The sequence below is a fragment of the Larus michahellis genome, chromosome 5 (genome assembly GCF_964199755.1).
Source record: "Larus michahellis chromosome 5, bLarMic1.1, whole genome shotgun sequence".
Taxonomy (NCBI): domain Eukaryota; kingdom Metazoa; phylum Chordata; class Aves; order Charadriiformes; family Laridae; genus Larus; species Larus michahellis.
This window is the reverse complement of record NC_133900.1, coordinates 9,255,669-9,278,387: the sequence shown is the minus strand read 5'-3', so window position 1 is coordinate 9,278,387 and position 22,719 is coordinate 9,255,669. Positions and strand designations below refer to the sequence as shown.

At 62.6% G+C, this 22,719-nt stretch overlaps 2 protein-coding genes across 5 annotated transcripts; both read left to right on the top strand.

Moving 5' to 3' along the window:
* Window positions 1-952: 952 nt before the first annotated feature.
* DCTN6 (dynactin subunit 6) lies at window positions 953-4,460 on the top strand. Of its 2 annotated transcripts, XM_074588810.1 has the most exons (7): window positions 953-1,648; window positions 1,824-1,888; window positions 1,983-2,088; window positions 3,233-3,321; window positions 3,526-3,573; window positions 3,877-4,019; window positions 4,126-4,460. In XM_074588810.1, the coding sequence occupies exons 1-7, from the start codon at window positions 1,626-1,628 to the stop codon at window positions 4,222-4,224; spliced, it is 573 nt and encodes a 190-aa protein (XP_074444911.1). In that variant the 5' UTR covers window positions 953-1,625; the 3' UTR covers window positions 4,225-4,460. The 2 variants fall into 2 exon arrangements, with proteins under 2 accessions (XP_074444911.1, XP_074444910.1); XM_074588809.1 differs by lacking the exon at window positions 953-1,648 and having other exon boundaries at window positions 1,676-1,888.
* Window positions 4,461-7,499: 3,039 nt separating this feature from the next.
* Window positions 7,500-21,144, top strand: RBPMS (RNA binding protein, mRNA processing factor). 3 transcript variants are annotated; one of them, XR_012587183.1, is made up of 9 exons: window positions 7,500-7,629; window positions 14,372-14,449; window positions 15,028-15,066; window positions 15,254-15,316; window positions 16,108-16,258; window positions 16,814-16,944; window positions 18,645-18,714; window positions 20,016-20,121; window positions 20,897-21,144. XR_012587183.1 is itself a non-coding variant. In XM_074588606.1 (8 exons), exons 1-8 carry the CDS (start codon window positions 7,564-7,566, stop codon window positions 20,900-20,902), a joined length of 579 nt encoding a protein of 192 aa, XP_074444707.1. In that variant the 5' UTR covers window positions 7,500-7,563; the 3' UTR covers window positions 20,903-21,144. The 3 variants fall into 3 exon arrangements, 2 of the variants coding, with proteins under 2 accessions (XP_074444707.1, XP_074444705.1); XM_074588606.1 differs by lacking the exon at window positions 16,814-16,944; XM_074588604.1 differs by lacking the exon at window positions 20,897-21,144 and having other exon boundaries at window positions 20,016-20,122.
* Window positions 21,145-22,719: the final 1,575 nt, after the last annotated feature.

Genomic DNA, 22,719 nt, shown 5'->3' with positions numbered 1-22,719 from the left:
GCCCCGAAAGCGGGGGCCGCTCGCTCGCCCCCCTCCCCCCGGCCCCATCTAGGACAGGAGGGCGGGGAGAAGAGGGAGAAAAAGGAGAAAAAACTCGTGGGTTGAGTTAAAGGCAGTTTAATAGCACAGTAACGGCAGAGAACATCATCATAACAATAATAATAAAGTAATAAAACAATGGCATCGGTACAAGGACACACACTATGACAATGCAATAACAACACGCACAATAACAATAAAATACTAATAACAACAATAACATGGGTCCAAGGACCCACACAAGGAAGCGACACAGCCCAAGCAGCTCTCAGCCCCCAGGGGCCGGTTGCCCGGCCCGTCCCCGCCCCGGCAGCCCCCGTTCCCATCCCCTCCCCGGTCGGACCGTTCCTCTGCCCGGCCGGGCCCCCCCGCTGGAAAAGCCCCGGCGGACGCAACCCCCCTGGCCCCGCAGCCGGCGCGTTCCCGTCCCGCTGCCGGGAGAAGGGAGCTCCGTCCCGCCGGGCCCCGGGCCGCGCCGCTCGGGAGCCCAGCCCCGCCCCGCCGAGCCGGTCCCGGTTCCCCCGGCCGGACTCGGGCCGTGCCGGAGCCGCCGCAGTCGCTGTCCCGGGCGGGAAGGCGGGACTCGCTGCCGGCTCCGAGCCCCAGCCCCGGTTCCCGAGCGCCGCGGGGGGGAAGCTGGAGCGGGACCGGGCCGGGGGGCGGCGGCGGCGGCGGCTCTGTCCCGACGGGCGCCATTGCCCGGCGTGGGGTGTCCGGGCCCCGGCCTAGCCCCGCCCACTCCTTTTATGGGCATCGCTCCGCCCACTGGGAGGGAGGAGCCCCGCCCACTCAGGGCGGCCCCGCGATGTCCGGGCTCCGCCCCTTCTCCCCGCCCGCTCCTCTTATGGGCATCGCCCCGCCCACTGGGGCCGCCCCGGGTCCCGCCGCCCGCCCGCTCCGCGCTGCCCGCTCCGCCCCGGCCCGTGGCCACCGGTCAGACGCCATCGCTCGCCACCGCCGCCCCCGTTGGCCGCGGGCCGTGACGACAGCCCGGGCATGCGGCGGCGGGGAGCGGGGTCGGGGGCGGTTCTGCCCGGGGAGAAGCGGCGGCGGAGGCTCGGGGACACCCGGGGGGGGAAAATCAGGGGAACTCGAGCCACTGAGCGAGTTTTCAGGTCCCAAAACCGCGGGACTTTGGTCTCCCTTTTTTAAGCCCCGAAAACCCCGACTCGGTGGGTTTTACGTGCCCGGGTCTCACCGCACCGCTCGGCTCCTGTCCCCGAGACCCGGCTGAGCCCGGCCTGGCGCTGTGACCCCCCCGCCTCCGGCGCCGTCCCCGCACCCCAAACCCCGGGGGTGACTCTTCCCCCCGCGGCCCCCGAGCTCGGGCTCCATCTCACCAGCCCGGGGCCCCCTCCTGAGCCCCGAACCACCCCCGAGGCCGCCTCTCGGACTCCGGGCTGGAGCGACCCCGCGCACCCCGATCCCGCTGCTCACCTGGGGCGGGCGGACGGACGGACGGACGCCGTCCGGGGACCGGAGCTGCGGGGAGCGGTGACGGCGGACCTGGGGCGGGGGGGGGGGGGGGGGAGGAAGATGGCGGCCCCGCCCCGCGCAGGCGCAGTTGCGCTCGGCGCAGCGCTGTCATGGCGGAGAAGGTGCAGAAGAGGTAAGTCCCCCTGTGAACCACCCCCCCCACACCCCCTTCCCCCACTCCCCCATCACCCTTCCACACACACACCGGGACCCGCCTCCCCCTCCCCGCATCTCCCCTCACGGATCCCCCCCGCCTTCTCCATCATGGCTCCCCCCCCCCCCCCCGCCTCCTCCGTCCCTTCCCTCAGCGTGAAGATCGCCCCGGGGGCCGTGGTGTGCGTGGAGAGCGAGATCCGCGGGGACGTGACCATCGGTAAGACCCCTTTCCCCATGGTGGGGGGGGGGGTGGAGGGGGGGACGACTGGCCGCGGGGTGACACCGGGCTGTCGTCCCCCCCCCCACGACAGGACCCAGGACTGTCATCCACCCCAAGGCCAGGATCATCGCCGAAGCGGGACCCATCGTCATCGGGGAGGGCAACCTGATCGAGGAGCAGGCCCTCATCATCAATGGGTGGGTGTAAGAAGCCGGGCGGTGGGCGCGAGGCCGGCCCCCAGCCCCGCGTCTCGTTTCGGGGACGGTGACACACCTGCGAAGGTTCGGGAGGTTGACGCGTCTCGGGAGGTTCGCCAAGGCCGAGGGTAGGGTCGGGACAACCCCCCCCCCCCCCCCGGTTCTCCCTACAGGGACGGAGAGCAGCCCTGGCCGAGAAGGGCTCGATGGAGGAGAAGCTGGCTATGACCTGGCAATGTGCTCTCACGTCCCAGAAATCCCACCACCTCCTGGGCTCCATCACCAGCAGGGTGCGGGGGGGGGGGGGGCGTTCTGCCCCTCTGCTCTGCTCCGGGGAGACCCCCCCCGCCTTTGCGGTGCTGCCTCCAGCTCCGGGGCCACCGACAGCAGAAGGACACGGACACGGGGCCAGAGGAGGCCGCGGAGATGGTGTGAGGGCTGGAGCCCCTCTGCTGTGAGGACAGGCTGAGAGAGCTGGGGGGGTTCGGCCTGGAGAAGAGAAGGCTCCGGGGAGACCTTAGAGCCCCTTCCAGTCCCTCAAGGGGCTCCAGGAAAGCTGGGGAGGGACTCTGGAGCAGGGAGGGGAGCCATGGGATGAGGGGGAACAGTTTTACACTGAAAGAGGGTGGATTTAGATGAGATAATTAGGAAGAAGTCCTTTCCTGTGAGGGTGGTGGGACACTGGCCCAGGTTGCCCAGAGAAGCTGTGGCTACCCCATCCCTGGAGGGGTTCAAGGCCAGGTTGGACGGGGCTTGGAGCAACCCGGGCTGGTGGGAGGTGTCCCTGCCCAGGGCAGGGGGTGGAACTAGATGGCTTTTAACGGTCCTTTCCAGCCCAAACCGTTCTGCGATTCTATGATCAGTCTTGTCAGAGGTGAGCGTGTGCTTACAGCTCTTTAGGGAGCAGGGTGTTCGCTTAAAAACCCTGACGAGGTAGAATTTAAAAGAAAACAAGCCAAACTTTTGTGCGTATGTGTGGCACGATGGCTAGGCAAGAAGTGAATCCTTCTCCAGCCGACAGGAGACAGCCCAGCTGGATCCAACGGGATATATGTGGCTTCGGCCTCCCACAGAAATTGAGCTGCTAAAGAGGATGGTACCTTTGTGTACCTCAAAACTTGAAATACATTCTTCCGCCTTGCAGGTATCCGGAAAATATCACACCAGAAACTGAAGAGGTGGAGCCCAAACCGATGGTCATTGGCACCAACAACGTGTTTGAGGTTGGGTGTTGTATCCTTGCCGCGCGGCGAGACGGACAGTCTGACCCACCGCGCGTTGGGACGGCTACAAGGGGAAGCACGTGTGGGTTGCGTCGGGGTTCGACCAGCCCGGGGCTATTTAAGGTGCAAGGTGTTGGTTTGAAAATGGCGTCGGGGTTCACCTTTCGAAATAAAAGCAAAAGGTTTTACAGTTTTCTTTAGCACGGACCTGTAGACTCCCAAGCGATGAAGGTGGGAGATAACAACGTCATCGAATCCAAAGGTAAATCTGGGCTTATCATCTTGGCCCTTGGGCAGTGGCGCTCTTGTGGACGCTGGGAGAAGCGGAGGATGACGTGGTGGGGTCGTGCTGGAGCTGTGGCCAAACCACAGCTTGTCTCAAAGCTGTCGTTTTTCCCCACACAGAACCCACGTGGGTCGCTGCCGTGGTGGCAGCTGGGCTGGGCTGGCTGTGATGGTGGTGGTTGGTGGTCCTGAGGAGCTTGTGATGGTGCTGAGGAGCTTGTGATGGTGGTGTTTGGCAGTGCAGGGTTTGACAGGGCATTCCTCCCTCTCTTTCTGCCAGCATTTGTCGGCAGGAACGTGATCCTGACGAGCGGCTGCATCATTGGGGCCTGCTGCAACATCAACACCTACGAGGTGATCCCTGAAAACACCGTCATCTACGGGGCTGACTGCCTCCGCCGCGTCCAGACCGAGCGGCCGCAGGTGGGTGTGACACACGGCTGACACGCTGTCACCCTCCCGTCCGCCGCAGACCGTCCTCGCCGTGGTGGCGGGGCCACTGGGTCACCTCCCCTGCCCCTCTCCCCAGCCCCAGACGCTGCAGCTGGACTTCCTGATGAAGATCTTGCCCAACTACCATCACCTGAAGAAGACGGTGAAGGCCACATCCACTCCTGTCAAGAGCTGAGCATCTTCTGCCGCCGGGGCTTTCGTCTGCTCCTGTGAAGCACTGCACGGTCTCGGGAAGCGGCCGTTCCCTGCGTCCCTCATTCCGTCTTTAAGAAGAATAATAATCTTGCTGATTTGTGTCCTTTATTTATACTCCACCGAGTGTCTCGGACCAGCTTTTCATCCGCCGTGTCTTGCGCGCCAACCCTATTGTACGTGCTTTGTTTTGGGGAATAAAATGTCACCTGCTTTTTCTGCCAAGGCTGCTGGGGACGGGGGACATCAAGTCCTTTGCAGGTCCGGTAACGCCGCAGGGGCGGTCGTACAAGCCCTGACACCTCGGGGCGGGTGTCACCGTCGCCGTCCCCCCCCTCCCCGCCCCGGGGACAGCCCTGGGGACACCTCCCCGCGCTGCCGGCAGAGGGAGACGGGTCCACGCCGGGGGAGAGCCGGGTTCCCGGGGGAGGGAGGGGTGTCCTGGCCCCACACCATCAGCCGTTCTTCTGGTGAGCTTCAGGCATGTCCATGACCCAACGTCCCGTCCCCCCCAACCCAACCCAAGCCACAAGATTCCCCAGGGATGTTGTTCACAACTTCCCCTTCTTGTACAATGCAGCCCCATGTTTCTTCCCGGCGCGGGATTAACGGTGGAGCGGAAATTCCCATAGGAAAAAGAAGAGCGGCGAGAGCATCAGCAGAGGAACCCCCATGTACTGCAGGACCCCGGGGTGGGGGTTTGATCTGGGACCCGGGGTTTCAGGTGGGGCAGGCCAAGGCACAAAAGCGCCCCACCGGACGGAGCCCGTCGGATTTTCTCCCCGGGTCCAGCCGCAGGGAGACGGAAAATAAAAACCCACCGGTTTTTTTTTTGTTGTTTTTTTTTTGTTTTGTTTTGTTTTTTGTTTTGTTTTGTTTTTTGGCTTCGTGATTCCAAGCCGGGGTCTGGCGCTGCTGGGAATCTGCGGCTCTTCCCCAAAGCCGAGTCCAAATAAGGGCTGGGAACGTTTGTCCCGGCCACCGCCACCTCCCCAGCCCACCCCAGCCGAAGCAGGGTGTGGAGATGCCCACGGAAGTGGGGGAAAACAATGGGAGATGAAATGCATCTCTCCAACTTTCCCCCCCCACCACCGCCACAAGATAAGGCAGTCTTTTGCTGGGAATTTACCCCAAAAGCAAGAGGCTCCGGCAGATTTGGGTAACTAGAGCGGTCCCCACATTTTAGATTCCCTCTGGGGGGCCACCGTCCCTCGTAGCCAGGCGCTTCCCGCTCCCCAAAAATCCATCTGGCACGGCTTTCCGCCTCCCTCCCAGCGGGAGCGGTTCTGCTCCGGTGGCAGGACACACAGGCAGCCACCTGCAGATCTGGTTTGGCCACTGAGTCACAGAAAGGCGAGCCCGAGCCATGACCTTAAATGCCCCCCCCCCCCCCCAAGTCAGCCCCGTGCCATCAGCAGGATGTCCTCAGCGTCACCTCCGGTCCCCGCCGATTGTGTGCGGGTGGCATCCGCTCTGGACGCGGCCGGCTGCTGGTCCCAGAAGCTTTTCACCCCGAGGGTCTCCATCGCACCGCTCCGGAGCCTAGCGCGGCCCCCCTGGGACCACAGCCACGTCCGTGGGGACATGGCAGGGCCGGGGGTCAACCCAAAAACCCCAGGGCGAGGTGCCCCCGGCTCACCCAAAGCCTGTTTGAACCAGGGAGAGGGGTGGGAGCCTTAAATGCCAGGCGGGGAGGGGGCGTGGGTGGCTGGGAGCCCAGGTGGGGCTGGTTGGGGCGACGAACCCCTCGCCGGCCACCAGTCCTGCAGGGCTGTGGCACACCACGGCGGGGACCCCTGCTCTAACGTCACCTCCCTCCCACCGCAGCCAGCCCTGCTCCTGCGTGTCCCCCCCCCCTTGCCCTGTGTCACCAGCAGCTGTCCCCTCCTCTGGCCCACTGCCATGTCCCGTCACCCTGGGGCTGCACCTCGTGTCCCCAGCCTTGTGTCCCATGTCCCCAGGACTGTGTCCATCTCCCCAGCCTTGTGTCCCATGTCCCTGGGACTACGTCCCGCGTGCCTGGCCTTGTGTCCCATCTCCACATTGGGAAGAATGTGTCCTGTGTCCCCAGCCCTGCATTGTGTGCCCTGCATCCCACGTCCCCAGACCCGTGTCCTGTGTCCCCAACCCCGTGTCCCAGACTGTCCCATGTCCCCAACCTTCTGTCCCGTATCCCCAGCCCTGCATTGTGCATCCCATCTCCCATCTCCCATGTCCCCAGCCTTGTGTCCTGTATCCCCAATCCTGTGTCCAGTGCCCCATGTCCCCAGCCCTGCGTCCTGTGTCCCCAAACCTGTGTCAAGGACTGTGTCCCTTGTCCCCAGCCTTCTGTCCCGTGTCCCCAGCTCTACATTGTGCATCCCATCTCCTATATCCCATGTCCATGGCTCTGTGTCCCATGTCCCCATGTCCTATGTCCCAACTGTTTGTCCCAGACTGTCCCACGTCCCCAGCCCCGTGTCCCGTGTCCCCAGACCCGTGTCCCGTGTCCCCAGCCCCGTGTCCCAGACTGTGTCCCATCTCCCCAGCCTTCTGTCCCGTGTTCCCAGCCCTGCATTGTGCACCCCATCTCCCATCTCCCGTGTCCATGGCCCCGTGTCCCGTGTCCCATGTCCCCAGCCCCGTGTCCCTTGTTCCCAGCCTTGTTCCCAGCCTTCCTGTGTCCCAGCCCTGTGTCCCGGACTGTGTCCCATCTCCCTGTGTCCCATGTCCCCAGCCCTCTGTCCCTTGATCCCAGCCTTCTGTCCTGTGTCCCAGCCCCGTGTCCCGGACTGTGTCCCATCTCCCCAACCTTCTGTCCCACGTCCCCAGACCTACATCATGCGCCCCATCTCCCATGTCCATGTCCCTGTGCCTCATGTCCCCATGGCCCTGTGTCCCACGTCCCCAGCGCCGTGTCCCAGACTGCGTCCCTTGTCCCCAGCCTTCTGTCCCGCGTCCCCAGCCCTGCATCGTGCACCCCATCTCCTATACGCCACTTCCATGACCCTGTGTGCCATGTCCCTGTGTCCCGTGTCCCCAGCCCCGTGTCCCAGGCTGCGTCCCTTGTCCCCAGCCTTCTGTCCCGCGTCCCCACCCCCTACATCGTGCGCCCCACCTCCCGCGCCCGTGTCCCCGCGTCCCACCTCCCCAGCCCTTCCCCTCCCAACCCCGCACCCCTCCATCACCCCCGCGCCCCCCGTCTCCCTCCCGCCTCCTCCGCCCCGTCCCTCCCCCGGCCCCCGCCGCCCCGCCCCGTCCCCCCGCCGCCCTCCAGCCTCCAGCGCCGCCCGCCCCGGACGCGGCTGCCGCCGGCGGGACGAGGAGCCGGGCCGGACGCACCATGAGCAGCCTCCCCGCCGCCGACCGGGAGGGCGGCCCCGCCGACACCGGCCTGCCCGAGGAGGAGGTAGCTGGGGGGCGGGGGGGGGGACACCAAGGGGCGGGGGGACACCCCGCCGCGGAAGGGGAGTGATGGCGGAGGGGGGGGTGGTGGTCCGGCATCCCCTTCCCCACCCGCGATCCCCCACCCGCGATGCCTCACCGGGGTGGTGGTGGTGGTGGTGGGGGGGGGGTGTCCGCCATCGAGTTGGGGGGGCGCGGGGGGGGGGGTCCCCCCCACCACGGGGGGCTGCGTGTGTAGGGGGAACGACCGGCGGGCAGCGCATCCCCCCCCCACCGCCCGCCGCCTCCCGGGACATCCCACCGCATCTCCCCGCAAACACACCGCCGCCTCCCCGGGGCTCAGGGGAGCCCCACTGGAGACATGCAGCCCCCCGCCAGACTCGCCCCCAACCAGGGCGGGGGGGGGGGGGCAAAGCAGTCGCTCCCCCCCCCCCCCCCCCCCCACCCCCGCCGGGGCCGGTGCTCGGCGCTGCCGGGGCGGTTTGCGGGGTGCCGCTGGGTACCGCGGCTCCCGGTGGGCTTCGCCTCCTTCTTCCCGCGGGTCTCCCCCCAAAAATGGAGGAACCGCTCCCCTCCCCACGGGAGACGGACCCCTTCCCCCCGCCCCCTCCCCCCCCATCCTCGCCCCGCCACGGGGTTTTTCTCCCTCGCAACCGCCCAAGTTCCTGGGTTTGCCCGTGACCTTGAGATGGGAATTTGGACTTTGGGAAGGTGAGGGCAGGCGGATAGGATCTCTTCCTCGCCTTTCACCCGCCGGGCTGCTCCGGCACGTCCCCTCCGGCTTCTCCGCGGGGTCTGCGGTTGATAGAGAACGCCGGGATGCGGCGCGGAGCCGCTCGCCTGCTGTCGCCTACCTCGGTTCTTTTTATTCCAGAGGCGATTCCGGCCTGAAACTTCCCAAAGTTTCCCAAAGCGCTCCGCTCGTGGGGAGTTCTTCCGCCGGCGGCCTCGCCGGGTGCGGGGCAGACGATGCTGCCGGCTCCTTGTCGGTGATGTCACGGTGCGGCTCGGAGCTTCACGGAGGCCTGTGGCCTTTCCCCATGGTGTGGCACGTGCCGCGCTGGCCACGGGTAGCCCTCACCCTGGCTCCTGGCCCTTGGGGACCCCCTGACCTTGCCCTGCAGCCCCGTCCAGGGGGGATGCTGGACGTGAGGAGTCCCCGGAGGGGCGGGCTGCGAGGTGCCAGGGTGCTCCCGTCATGCCGGGGACGTGTTAAGGAGGGCGATGGCCACTCGTGTTTGCAAGCCGGGCTCCTCCGGTGCCAGGCAGGTATTTTTTTCTCCCCCCCCCCACCCCGGCACGAGTTTTTCCCAGCCCTGGCTGGAAGAGCCGGTGCCGTCGAGTATTTGTTTAAGCGCCGGGGAAGGGGGTTGCCCAGCTACTGCGCCCTGCAAACCTCTCCCCTCCCCGGGGCTTGCCTTCCAGCCTTGTCGTACCCCCCCCGCCCCCCCAAAAAAAGATGGAGAAGCAGCACACGTCCCGGGGAGGTCGATCAGGGCACTGCGAGGTGGGACAAGCCCCCCGCTTTGGCCCCTGCCTCCTCCCTGGGCTGGCGGGAGTCCCGCTGCCTGCTCCCGGCCTCCCCATCCCTCTGGCCGACCCCCTGAGAGGGACCCCCTGGCGCAGGGGAGCTGTGGGACAGGGGGGGTGGGGGGTGGGTTTCCCCATGGAGGAGCCTTGCGGGGGGGACCAGAATTTGGAAAGGAGGTCACGTCACTCCGGCCGAGCGAGAACGGCATGTAAAAGGCTCCGACGGAGGCCTTATTTGGTAGCGGAGCAGCTCCAGAGAGCCCGGCTCGTGGCCTTCGTCCCCATCCCATGCCAGATCCCTCATCCCGGGGGACTGGGGTGCAGGGAGGGGACCCCTGGGGTGGTTTCTGGGGCAGGGGGAAGGTGCCCAGCGAGTGGATAAGCTTTTCCCCGTGGCCCCTGCGTCGCTTCCCCCCGTGATCCCGCTTCCTTTCCTCCTTGGAGCGTGGGGTCCGGAGGGTTTGGGAGCAAGCCGCGGGCGGGACGTGGGTTTGCTCTGTTGCAATCCCCCATCTGCTCCCTTGGCTTCTCGCTGCTTTTTCCTCCGCCGCTTCCTCGTTCCAGCCCCGCCAGCTCCGGACTCGCTCTTCCCGGAGGGGCCGCTCCTCTCCTCCCGTCCTCTGCCGGACCTTTGGGACGGAGACACGGCTCCGGCTGCCTGAGCCCCGTCCTCCCTCCCGCATCCCAGGGGCGGAGGAGCCGGCATCCCCCCCCCCGCCAACCCCACCCCGGCCTCAGCCTTGTTTATATGTCAGGGAGTTTTGTGGCTTGATGGCGTGCGGACGCGCAGCCCGGGAATCTGAACCCAGCCGAGGAGGAGGACGCTCCATTAGCAGGGAGAGTATTTACGGAAGGACTAATCCCCGCGGGGCTGGAATGCACCCCGCTTTGCTGGGCCCCCTAGGCGGGGTGGGGGGGAGAAGCTCCGTTTGCCCCGTTTCACGGCTCGATGGCAGCCCCGTTGGCCATCGCCCTCCCGCTCCCCGCCCCGGGCTGGGGTGCCTCCCCGGCGGCGGGCAGCCGAGCGGTTAATCGGGCTGGTAGAGAATTAAAACGAGAGTCCCGTCCCCCACCTCGCTGAAAGGTGGCGGAGGGTCGGACAGGACGGAGGGACGGGGAGCTGGGGGTTGAAGGAGGCGATTAAATGCCTCGTGAATGAATCACCCGGACGCCTTCCGCCTCTCCCCGCCGGCCCCGGCCTGTTAACGTTTTACCGGGGGTGGTTCATGCAGGAGCAGGGGAGTGTGACCGGGGCTGGGTTGGGGGGGGGGGGCCCGGCATCCCTCGGGGCATCCAGCATCCCTCCGGACACCGCCATCCGATGGGGGTCCGAGGTGGGCAAACACCTCCCTGGTGCCTGCTTACCTTGGGGAGACAAACCTGGCTTGTGGCTTCATGTGAGGAAGAGGAGGAGGAAGGCTGCCGGCGCTCCGACATGGACCTCTCCATGCTGGGGCTGTGGTCTGGAGACCCCAGCCACCTCCTGGGCCAGGTCCCCGCCTCTCCTTGCGCGTCCCCAGCCCTGACCATCCCAGCAAACCCCTCTCCAGCGTCCCTTAAACTGGTCCCGGATGGGATGTGGTATTTCGGGGACATCAGAAGGTGATGGCGGGACGCAGAGGAGCAGGCGCAGGCCAGAAGTGGGATGGAGGTGGCTTCCTAGGGAGAGGAGAGCAGCAGAAGCAAGGAGAAGGCTTTCTGCAGGGACAACAAAAGCCAGGAGGGGACAATCCAGGAGTGAGGTGGCGGAGGTGGGATCCAGTGGCCCTGGCAAATGCGGGAGCTGCGGGGCGGCAGCGACAGGAGGGACTGTGGAAAGGGGATTTTGGCGTGTTCCTCCCTGCGGTCCCATAGCTGTCATCCCCGCTGAAGGAAATCAAGGTGGCGGTCACCCGCGAGGTCCTGCACCCACGGCCAGCACCTTCCCGGAGAAAACGTGGGCACTCCTGACCTGGAAGAAACCTTTGTTTTCACCCCCGAATTGTTACAAGAAGGAGAGATGGAGAAACGCGAGAAGAAACTCTGGAAAAATGCCTGCGCGGCAGAATTGAAGCGAAACGGCTCGGGCTGCCCTAAAAAGGGGGTGTCCGGGCTGCGGGAATCCCACCGCCGTGTTCCAGCGCCCTTCGCTAATCCTTGCTCAGGAGACGCAGGCCCGGCCCCATCCCACAAGACACTTTGGGAGCCTGTGTCTCACCCGATCCACCTCCCGGAAGGGGTAGTTTTTCCCTATGGAAGAGCTCTAAAAAGGCTTTTTTTTTTTTTTTTTTTTTTTTTTTTTAACCTCCTGCCTCAGGGACAGGATTTTGCCCTGGGAGCGTCGCCGGCAGAGGACGGGAGGCTGAGCCCCTGGGATGGCTCGGCGCGGGAAAGCCTGGAGCGGCTCCCCCGCGGGATGAAGCTCCTCTTCCATTTAAGGGCAGGAGTAATATTTCCGCCTCGAATCTTTCCCTTGGCAGAAGGATATCCGTCCAGCCTGCTGGGAATTATCCCCGAGGACGCTCCCTTTCCCTGCCAGTCCCACCCCACCCCCCCAAAACCCTCCCACCTGCTTGTTACCCAGCCCAGCGAAAGGATGCTGCTTACGAAAGGATGCTGTTTACGTAGGACCTACACAAATGTCCCTTTGGCTGGGTACGCCAGCCCCCCCCCCGCCCCCAGCACCCTTTTGCGGGGTGCAGATGGGGAGCACCCATCACCTCGTATCTCCTCCTGACCCTAACCCTAAACCCCCCCCGCCCCCCCCGCCTCCCTGACCCCCAACCATCCTTTTGGGGCTGGAAACCAGCCGGGGGTGTGTTGGGGGGGAATCCGTCGGAGCCCTTCTCCCGCTCGCCGCTGTATGATTTTACAGTTTAAAACTTGGCCGGCCCGCGGTTGAACTTTGAAAGAAAACAAGTCATTACCGAAGAGAAGCCCTTCCTTCGCCAGGAGGCCGAATTTCGGAGGGTTTTTTTTATTCAGGGTCTTTTATCTCTCCCATCTCTCTGCCATGCGGCCCCGGGGGGGGGCCTGAGCGATCTGGCGAGCCGGGCTCCTAGGGGTTTGGATTTCAGGGAGGCGGCAAATTGGCGGCAGGTTTTTTCCCCCCCGCTCCAGGAGCCGTCTCCGCCGCCTCTGGTGTTTCATGCAGCTCGGGAGGCTGGAGGGACGATGGAGACAGGGGGGACCACGCAGGGATGCTCGGCCTCCTCGGGACGCAAACCCATCTGGGAGGGTGGATGGCTCCCGGATAGCGGCCGCGCTCGGGCGGACTTGTCTGAAAGGGAATATTTTTTTTCCCTAGGAAAGGGTAAATTTGCCTTCTTTACGTTGAATTTCACGGGCACGAGGGGAGGTCCTCCGGATGAATCCTTTCCCAGCCCCTGCTGGGAGAAATTCCAGCAGTGTCTCCAGGTGCGGCATTGAACACCTTGGGATGCTCCGTCACCCTCCGGTCTCAGACGACAGGCAGAAAGCTGGGGGGACTCCCAAGGGTGCCTTGGGGGGGACTGTCCCGGTAGAGGGGACATGCTACCGGGCTGCGCCTACCTGCAGCCCTGGCTCGGGAAGGGGCGAGGACATCCCCGCGCTGATCCCATCCGGCCTGGAGCTCTCAGCATCCCTCTGGGAATGGCCGTGAGCATCCTTTCCTGCCTTTTCCATTCCTTGCAAGGGGGTGGGATGGCCGTACTTTCACGGCTGGCTTGTTTTCTGGGAGGGACCCCCCTCCCTCCCCCCCTGTGCACCCAGCGATGGGATGGGTACCAGCATCAGCGAGATGGGTACCAGCATCAGCGATGGGTATCACCGGGTGGGGGGTGGTGGTGGGGGGCTGTTGACACAAGGGCTACATGCAAACAGCCCCCAGTACCTTTTGTTATTTAATAGACATAGGTCAGCCAGAGGTTTTGTTACCCAAAGCAGGAATGTTTGCTGCTCCCAGGCTGGGAGATGGGGTAGGTGATAGCTTATCTGCAAGAGAAAGAAGAGATGTCAGCAGGAGAATAGGCCCGGGCTGGCCGTTTCTGGCTGTTTTCTCATGTCTCTGTCCCAGGGAAAGTAGGGGCGGAGAGGGTGCCTGGCCAAAAAATAAAATAAAAATAAAAAAATTAATAATCAAGTTTTTCCCCGCCCCCCTTCTCCAGCCCAAATCTAGCAGTTTGGCACCCGGGATGGGTGACCTCGGTCTAGCCCCTCCAGCCCACCTCTCACGGGGCATTTGGGTGCCTGAAAAAAAATAAGTTACAGCCCTCAAATCCTCCAGATTACCTCCCGGTACGATGCTACGGGAGCAGCAGGAGCGGGGCTGGCTCCCGAGCAAGGCCGGAGCCCAGGGGGACGGCAGGGACCCCACCACGATGGGTTCCATCCCCGGGGTGGCCAAGCAAGAGCGGAGCCAGTGGGTGATGGCAGCCACGGGGCCATGGAATGGCTGAGATCCAGCAGGGTCTGGGCTTAAATACAGCCCCGGGGCCATGGGAAGGGTAGGCGAGTGGATGGCGGGGGGCAGGGGGGGTGGTGGTGTCCAGGTGGGGCCAGTTGGGGCCATCAGCAGCCCCAGGCTCCCCCCAGCCATTGGTCACCAAAGGGTTTGGATGAGATTTTTGGGGATGAGCTGGTTGTAAAGCAAAACCATCCCCATCTTGCCCAGGCGGGACTTGCCTGTCCCCAAGGAGCCCCGCATCCCCCCCCCGGCTTTGAGGATGCTGCACCACGGCAAACATTAGATCCACCCAAAAAAGAGTAAAAACCCCTGAAAAGGTGATTTTTTTTCATAAGTCTGCTTAGAACCAGCCCCTTCCAAACCTGGGCCATTCCTCCAGGAGGAAGAGTCGGGGGGATTTGATTCTCCCGGTTCTTAATGAGCTGCTGCAATTAACCAGAGACAGTAGGCATTGTCTGCGGAGCAAGGGCTCCGCTGGGGATGCCAGGAGAGATGCCGTTTGCCAGAGCGGGGTCGGAAGGCCCTGGGATGCTGGCGGCCTTTTTGACCCGGAGAGCGCTCGGTGCGGTGAGGACGGGTCTCGGGTACCTTCTTCCCATGGCGTCTTCGCAGCTTGCCTTCCCCGAAACGCCGCGAAATGCCGCGTTCCTCACGTCGGGCTTAAAGGTTTTTGGCTTCCCGAAAGCAGTTCCGCTGGGGCTGGCAGCATCCCTCCGGCGTGCCACCCCCCCTGAGGGAGGTGGCCAGGGATGAGGGAGGGTCCTCAGGAACCTCCTGTCTTCTTTTCCAGGTGAGGACGCTCTTTGTCAGCGGGTTGCCTCTGGACATCAAGCCCCGGGAACTTTACCTGCTCTTCAGGCCCTTTAAGGTACCGGATTTGGTGGGGAAAGAGTGGGGCTGGAGATGTGGCCCCATCCCAATGGCCCCACCAACCTCGGTGGGATGGAGGAACCTGCTGGTTTCCCCCCGCCCCCCCCCCCAAAAAAATCTAACGCGGTCATTTTATTCACAGCAACAAGTTTCTGCTCCTTTCCCCTGCTGATAAACCATAAGAAAACGGCCTCGGGCGCTTTGATTACGCCGGGGTTTTAATTGCACGTTGAGTTGTGTCCCCCCCCGCTCATTGGTTGGCAGAGCGTTGGCTGCCAACCCCTCCGGTCCCGTCGCCCTGCCGGACCTCCAGCTCGGACACCGTCCCTTTTCGAACACGGAGGATAACATCACGGGGCAGCCGGCATCCCTACAAAAACCCTTCCGCACCCCGGCGCTGAGCTTTGCCGACCTCCCCCCGCCCCAAAATCCCTCCCTGGCTGTAGGGCTGCGGGGTGATGGATGCGGCCGGTTTTCCCCCTCCGAGGGGAATGGTGGTGGTGGTGGGTGGGGGGAATATCTCCACCAAACGCCCTTTTTTTTTTTTTTTTTCATTTATTTCTTCTTTTCTCGCAGGGCTACGAAGGGTCTCTCATCAAACTCACCTCCAAGCAGGTAGGAGCCGCTGCAAAACGGGGCCAGCGTCCCCACACCACGCTCCCACACACCCCCCCCCGCCCGTCACACCCCCCACACCCCCTCCCCGGGTCCCCAAGGCCGATGGTGGTGGTGGGGGGGGGGTTGTCCCCATTTTTCTCCCCGCCAGCCTGGGTTGATGGTGCCTCCTCTCCTTCCTCCGCAGCCCGTGGGCTTCGTCAGCTTCGACAGCCGCTCCGAGGCGGAGGCGGCCAAAAACGCCCTGAACGTGAGTGTGTTCGGCCCCTCCATGTTTGCGGGATGTTTATCCTCCCCCCCGCCCTCACCCCGCCATGTTTCCCCGGATACTCTGCAAATTCCTCCCTCCCGGGGATGCGCATCCCTCCAGCCCATCCCCATCCCCATCCCATCCCCATCTCCATCCTCCCTCCCCGAGGCTGGGGCTGCGTCCCTCTCCCCTTTCTCCCCTTTCCCAGGGCCATCCGGGAGGGCTCGAACCCTACGGATCAGAGCCGGCGAGAGACGCCTCCCCCAGCCTCTCCCGTTTCCCCAGCGGGAAAAACCCCAGCTAAAACTGCGAAAGAAAAAGCAAATTTCACTCTCCTTTAGCAGCCCCTGAAAACAATCACGGGGAGAACCGCGTGTTGCTGGTTCTCCAGCTCCTCCCCGAGTTTCGGGTTGGTTTTTTTTTTGTTTTTTTTTTTTTTGTTTTGTTTTCCCCCCCCGTCTTCATTTTCAATGTAAAACATTTTTATTTCTTTTTTTTTTTCGGCTCCTCTAATCCCTCTGGATAAGAGCTGGGCCGCGCGGGAATGCCCGACTGCCAAATATGGTGCCGATGCTAAAGATGCCGGAGGAATGCGAGCCGCCGCGCTCGGGGGCCCCGGCAAATTAGCTCATTTCAAGGCTGGAAGTTGCCCGGGGAGGTTTAAATAAATTAAAAAAAAAAAAAAAAAAATTAAAGAAAAAAATAACTAATTGGGAGTTATTTTTTGCTGCGGGGCTGGCACGCGCGGCGGCGCTCGCCCACCCGCCCTGCCTCCTTCGCCTCTCCCGCAGGGCATCCGCTTCGACCCCGAGATCCCCCAGACGCTGCGGCTGGAGTTCGCCAAGGCCAACACCAAGATGGCCAAGAGCAAGCTGGTGGGCACCCCCAACCCCAGCGCGCCTCTCCCCACCGCCGTACCTCAGTTCATCGCCCGCGAGCCCTGTAAGTATACCCGAGAGGGACCCCTGCGCGGTGTGTGTCCCCCCACCCCTCCCAGGACCTTCCGCCGCCGCAGCGCCGGCAGGTTTGGCCCCCCCCCCCCACCTCCACCCCCCCGCTCATTTCCCTGGAGAAAACGCCTTCTTCGGGCAATTTGATGTCACGCAGGGATCCCAAGTGGATGCAGTGGGATGCTGGAGGGAGCAGGGATGTGGCGGGGTCAGGGCCTGGGAGGGGGGAGGGCGGCGGTGACGGAGAACGCCAGGTCTCTTTGGAAGCGGCAGCGCCCGCTTGCTGCGAGCGCGGCGGCACGTGCCGGCCGGTGGCCAGTGGTCCCCAAAAGCAGCCGGAGAGGACGCAGGGACGGGGACGAGGAGTCCCGCCGAGCTGCGGCTGCGGGGGGTGGGGTGGGGTGGGGTTTGGGGGCGCCTCGGCGGAGAACCTCGTCCACCTCTTGCCCGTTTCTGCGCCTGGAATCGGAAGGAGCGGCGCTGCCGACGGCGGCGGCGGCGGCTCCTCGTCGGGTCGCCGTTAATTTTCCTTCTTGTTTTCTTGCAGACGAGCTCACAGTGCCTGCACTTTACCCCAGTAGCCCTGAAGTGTGGGGGCCGTACCCTCTGTACCCAGCGGAGTTAGCACCTGCTCTACCTCCTCCTGCTTTCACCTACCCCGCTTCGCTGCACGCCCAGGTAATTCCGACCCCTTCCGCCATCGCTGCGCTCACCCTCCCACCCGCCCCGGACCGCCCCCCCCCTCCCTCTCCCCCCGTCTTTTCCCCTCCGCTAACCTCCGCCCGGCTAACAGGCACTTTCCCCCCTCTCCCGCCCCGATATTTAGGGATGGCACCCAAACCCAGCTGCCTCTCCCCAAACACCTCTCTCTGCCTTCCTGCCTTCGCTCCGGCCCGCCCTGGGGGCAGATGGGGGACACCGGGGGCTGGACCGTCCCCATCGGAACCAAACGACCCCGCAAAATGGGAAGGGGTTTGGGCGGGGGGTGGGGAGGGCACATATCCCGAGCCCCCCGACCCCGAGCACGGCTGGGATGCAGCTTGCCGGGTGCGGGGCGCGAAGGAAAGCGGCTCTGGCGGGGAGGAGAGGGCAAGCGAAGCGCAAATGGAGGAACCCATCTTTTATTGACGAGACGCCGGCTTGTCACAAGGCGCTTTTCTGACAGCTGCCGCCGCCGCCGGTGGCCCCCGACAGCAGCACGCCGCCGTTAAAAATTAGCCGTTAAAAATTAACCGCCCGCCCCGGGAGAGAAACCGGGAAAAGAAGAAGTGGAAATGGAAGCGGCGGAGGATTTCTTTGCAGTGCCAGCTTTTGGGATGTTGCCCGGAGCGGCATCGCAGGGATGCTGGGAAGAGACCCCCACCGTGGGGAGTGAACAGTCGGCCGCGCCGGACATCATCTCATCCCCGACATCATCCCATCCCGGCTATCATCCCATCCCAGCTTTCGCTCCTCGCCGCCGGCTCCGGCTTGGCGGTGAGCGGGAGGAAACGAGCGCATGGAAACAAGATTTACCGGATAAGCCGCATCCGAACGGCTTTTGGTCCTGGCCCGCCGGGATTGAGCCAGGTTATCCGGAGCCACCATTGCCGGGAGCCGGAGGCAGCCGGGGGCTGATCTGAGCAGGAGGACGAGGAAAAGCGCTGGGCGTAGGAACCAGCCGCAGCCTTTGGATGAAACTCCGGCTTTTGGGGCCCTGCTGTTTATAGGAAGAGCGGGGGTAAATATTATTGCAGCTACGTACTCGCCTTGTCAAATAACGGCCAACAGGCAGCACCTGCGCGGCTCGGGATGCCGGCGAAACGGCCGGCGAAGGGAACAGAGGCGTAAGGAGGGAGCTCCGGGAAAACCCAGGCTGAGACCTGATACGAGATGCCGTTAGAAGAAATATTACCCACCGTGGTTACAGAGCCAGCATGGCGGGGAGGACGGTGGTGGCACCTTCCCCGTCACCCCTGGTGGCCGCAGCCTGTCCCCGTCCCCCGCCGTGCGGCTGCCGGCGTTGGAGAGGGGCGCCACCACCCAAACCTGAGCTGCTCGGGCAGGGTGGCCCCCCCCAGGCCGGGTCCAGAGAGCGACGGGACGAGGAACCTCGGGACGGCGGGGACGAGGTGGCGTTATCCGGGTTTTGGCGTCTGACATCCCCCCAGCTCCGTCTCACGTGGGTTTTGCAGGGGTCAAGAGGGCAAAACCCACCTCCTGCTGGGTGACGGCGCGGTGCTGCCGGCCCGGCTGGGTCCTGAGGCAAGGAGCGATGCCAGGGGACGAGCGTTACTGCCCGAACCGGAGCGGGGATGGATGGCTCGTTCCCAGCCCGGCTCTTGCCAGAGTTGGCGGCCACCACCCCCTCACCCTCTGCCCCTCTTTTGTCTTTGCAGATGCGCTGGCTCCCTCCCTCCGAGGCTGGTTCTCAGGGCTGGAAGTCCCGTCAGTTCTGCTGAATGCCGGGTGAGTGCCGCCTCCCTGCTCCCCTCCTCCCGTGCCGGCCCGGTGGCCACCTCCACCCTTAGCCTGAGCTCCTGGGGCTCTCCGGTGGCTCAAGGGTGGCCAGACCCTACACCCGCACTGCTGAGGCCACTTTCCAGCAGGCACCGCAGGTCCGGGTGCCCTCCTTTCCCCCAGGAAGGGGACACCTCTGCCACCGTCCACCCCAACGCTTTCCCGAATATTGCGGGGCAGGACGGAAAGGCAGGTCCGTGCCCGGAGGGCGTAGCAACGGCACGGTCTGGCAAACGATGGCGGCGTCAAGGCCGCCCGGCTGAAGGCAACCTCCGCCTCCCAGGGCGACGCAAACATCTCATGAAACCTTAACGAAATCTCTCCCAACGAGAAGCGCGGCATTACCAAGCCCCCCGCTGCCCGCCCGCCAGGGCTTTGATTACACCTGGGACATCTCGGGATGGAAAAAGCCTTGCGAGATACGCTCTGCAAATAACTCGGTCTTTTGTGGAGAAATAAACACCGGCGGTTCAAATAGAAGAGGGGAAAGATGCTGGGTCGAGGCTGAGCGTCGCTCGCCCCGTGATCCCCACCTGCCCCGAACATCCCAGCTGCTGATGCCTGCTGGGAAGCCTCCTGTGCCACATTCGCACCCACCTGCGGAGAAATCCCGGCGGATCCAAGGAGGCTCCGGCATCGGCTGCCCGTCGCCGTCGCTCTGCCCGTCCGCCTGGCCCCCGCAGCCCTGCGCCAGGGCCACGAGGCTCCCTCGCCCGGGCAGGGCGGGAGGACCAGCCGTGGCTGCAGCCGACCCCAGACGTGGATCCGCAAAGCATTTACCAGCTATTTTAGGCCCAGCAGATAAAAATAGGGAGCGGCGAGGCTTTGGGAACCAGCGGTTCTTCCAAAATATGGAACGTGCCAATGTTCCCAGCTAAAATGTAAGCAGAGCCGTATTTGGGAAGGGGAGATGAGTGAATTCCTTGGAAGAGGTCCACCTGCCTGCAGCAACCCTGGTAGCCGCAATGAGTGGCGAGGATGGAGGGTCAGGGACCTCCCGGCTCCCTGCCAGGCTCCTCCAGCCGGGAAGGGCTACGGCACAGCCCAGCGAAGGGTTTCGCTGCCGCCTTGGCTCTCCCGCCTGCATCCTCTCCGTATTTGCCAGGTGGAGCCCATGAGGGCAGGGCTGAGCTGCAAAACGGCCCCTTAGGAAGCGCCGACCCCGGCCACCGGCAAAACCACCTCTCCCCGCAGCACAGCGACCTCAGCCCCTGCCAGCGTCCCTAACCCTCTGCTGTGTCCTCTGGCAGGTCTCAGGTGTGTGATGGTGGCCTACAGTCAGTCTTGTGGGTATTAATGGAGTCTTCCAAGGCGGCTACTGGGTTGGCATGCTCTCCGCAAAACCACAGTGTGCTGGTAAGGCTGCGGCGCGGCCCCGGGCTGCGCGAGGGGGAGGCGGCTGCTTTGGGGAGAGGGGTAGAGGGGCGAGGAAGCCAAGGCGACGGTCCCCGAGGAAATAAAATGGGCAGCGTCCCCGGGGTGGTTGGTCGCTGCAGGGTGGCACGGCTGCTTGCCGCTGCGGCGCGGTGCCTCCCGCACCCAACCACGGCTCCGCCGTTCCCGCGTTTACCGTCGTCGTTATCTGGGGCGAGAGTTTCGCCAGCCGAGGAATGCCTCTCGGCTTTGAATTACCCCCCCCCCCATAATCTCATCTCGCTGCCGTCCTCGTTTCCTGCCTTGGATCAACAGAGACTGAATTCCTCTTAAGTGCGAAATTCAACTCAAAACTTAACTCTCAGCTTCCCAGCTGGTGCCTCCTCGGTTAAAACCCCAGAGGCTACGGCCATCTGGAGGAGCAAACTGGGACCAGTGGGGTCCTTCTCCTACGCCTGGCCGACCGACCCCGGGGTGCCGACAGCCCTGGCTCTTCCTGCAGGCATTTCCCACCTTGCCCTTTCCCGGTTAAACGACCGTCCTTGGAGCACGGGCTGCTCCTTTCCTCGCCCGGTTTCCAAAACAAGCCTTCCTCTCCCCCAAGCTGCGGCACGGGAGCTTCCCCCGTGAAGGAGGAGACATTAACCACACACGGCCCCTTTTCTGCTTTGCCTCAGCCCAAGATCGCGGCTGCTTGCTTTTTTTTTTTAATTATTATTATTCTTTTATTTTTTAACACCTCTCTCTGTTGTTACAGGCTTGAAAAAAAACCCAAAAAAACGAACCTCACACAAGTTTGGATTCCTCCAAGACTTTCCCACAGCCTCTATCACACATCTGCTCTCCTAGAAGAAAAACGAAAAGCATACCTAGTAATAATATTTTCCTCTTTTACACTGTATATTTGTAAGAAAAGAGTGTGTTACTTCTGAAAGCATGGTTTGACAGGCATTGCTGTAGTGTTTGAAAAGTCTTTTCAAACAGGACCATAGGAAAGCAGACGACAAAAAAAAAAAAGAAAAAAACCCACCAAACCCAAGAGCAAGTATTTTTGTACCAAACCTCCCGAATAGGACAATCTTACACTGGGTCAGATCACAGGTTTTGTGCTTGACTTTCGAATGCGTGTAATTCGGAGTGTCTATCCCCCCCCCAACTCCTCCGACCCCACCCCCGGCCCCGTCAGCTGCATGTCGAAGGCATGATGTTCACGCGCGTGCGGACGTCGGGACGCACGGTTCGGGTTTGTAGGAATTGCGCTCCGGCCGTGTCGGCGAGACGTCTGCGGACACTTACAGTATCACCGTTTTCTTCCCAGTTGTACCAAACGACAACCAGGCAGGACAATCAGAAACTTTCTTATGGTGATTTTTTTTACCTTAGGGCTATGTTAATAGCTTGCTGTGCAAAGCTTCGGCATGGTACAACGGCTCGGATCAGGGATGGGCAGAGACAGCCCGCACATGTAGCAAGGTGACAATTTGCCTCCTCCTCCTCCTCCTCCTGCCATGACTGCTTGAAGTTGTTACAGGCAACGTAAACTGCTGTAATGAGAAAAAAACCAAACCAACAAGCCCTCGGTTCGCCAGCTTACTCGAGGTCGGGTGCGAGGGGCTTAGCCACGTGCCTACCGTTACGCCAAAGCGCTGGGCTGAACTGGGGTTTTAGTGTCAAGGTTATGCTGGTCCGGCGGCTCGCTGTGTGTAATTTCCATGTTTCCATGTGCAAAGACAAGAAGGGAAGCTGCTAACACCCTTGGGGCAGTATCTGTTAACCTTCACAGAGGCAACGTACCAGCAAAGAGACCGCTTGACTTTACTAGTCTTTCCTTCTCCTTGCTCCAGGAGCAATTTGGAAAAACAAAGAGCAAAGCAAAGCAAAGCAGAACCTCGAACAGATTTCAGTTTCTTGCAAAAGGAGGCGCAAAACTTCTTCCATTGCATTTCCCCCCACCCCCATAGTACACTGAGCTCATCCGCTGCCCGGGCTTCGCCGTAACTGCACCGAAGACACAGGGTGCCCGTGGCCTTGCTAAACATCATAACCTTTTTTCTTCCCCTTTTCTTCCGTTCTGTGGGTGGGCCACGATAAGACGGCTGAGATTTCGGCTGCCGGAGCCAGGGCGGGGTGGGGGGAAACTGTCCCGTTGGGGGTCTTCTGTAAAGAGCGGGATTGATAAAGGCGATGTGAGAAGAAATCAATTCCAAGACAAACCTCTGAGCGGCTCTAAAAGGAACGATACCAGCGTTTCCAAGCGACAGACTAACTCCTTTAGCAAACTATTTCCTGTACTTTGTCTTGTGGAGAGGAGAGAAGCTTCCACATTGTCTACTCCGCTTTTGGAAATATGTTTAAAGGTACTTTTCTATTGTAATTTTTTAAAAATAAAACCAGTGATTATTATAAGTTATGCGCAGAGCGTCATCGCGTGCTGTGTGTCTGGTTAGGAACAGGGGGAAGGATCCCAACATGCCCTTCGGGGCCTCGGGGAACAGCAGCCTCCTTCCTCCCTCGGGGTATTTGAAGGCAACGGACGTGATTTTTCAGGGCAGATACCTGATTTTTCAGGGCAAATACCGT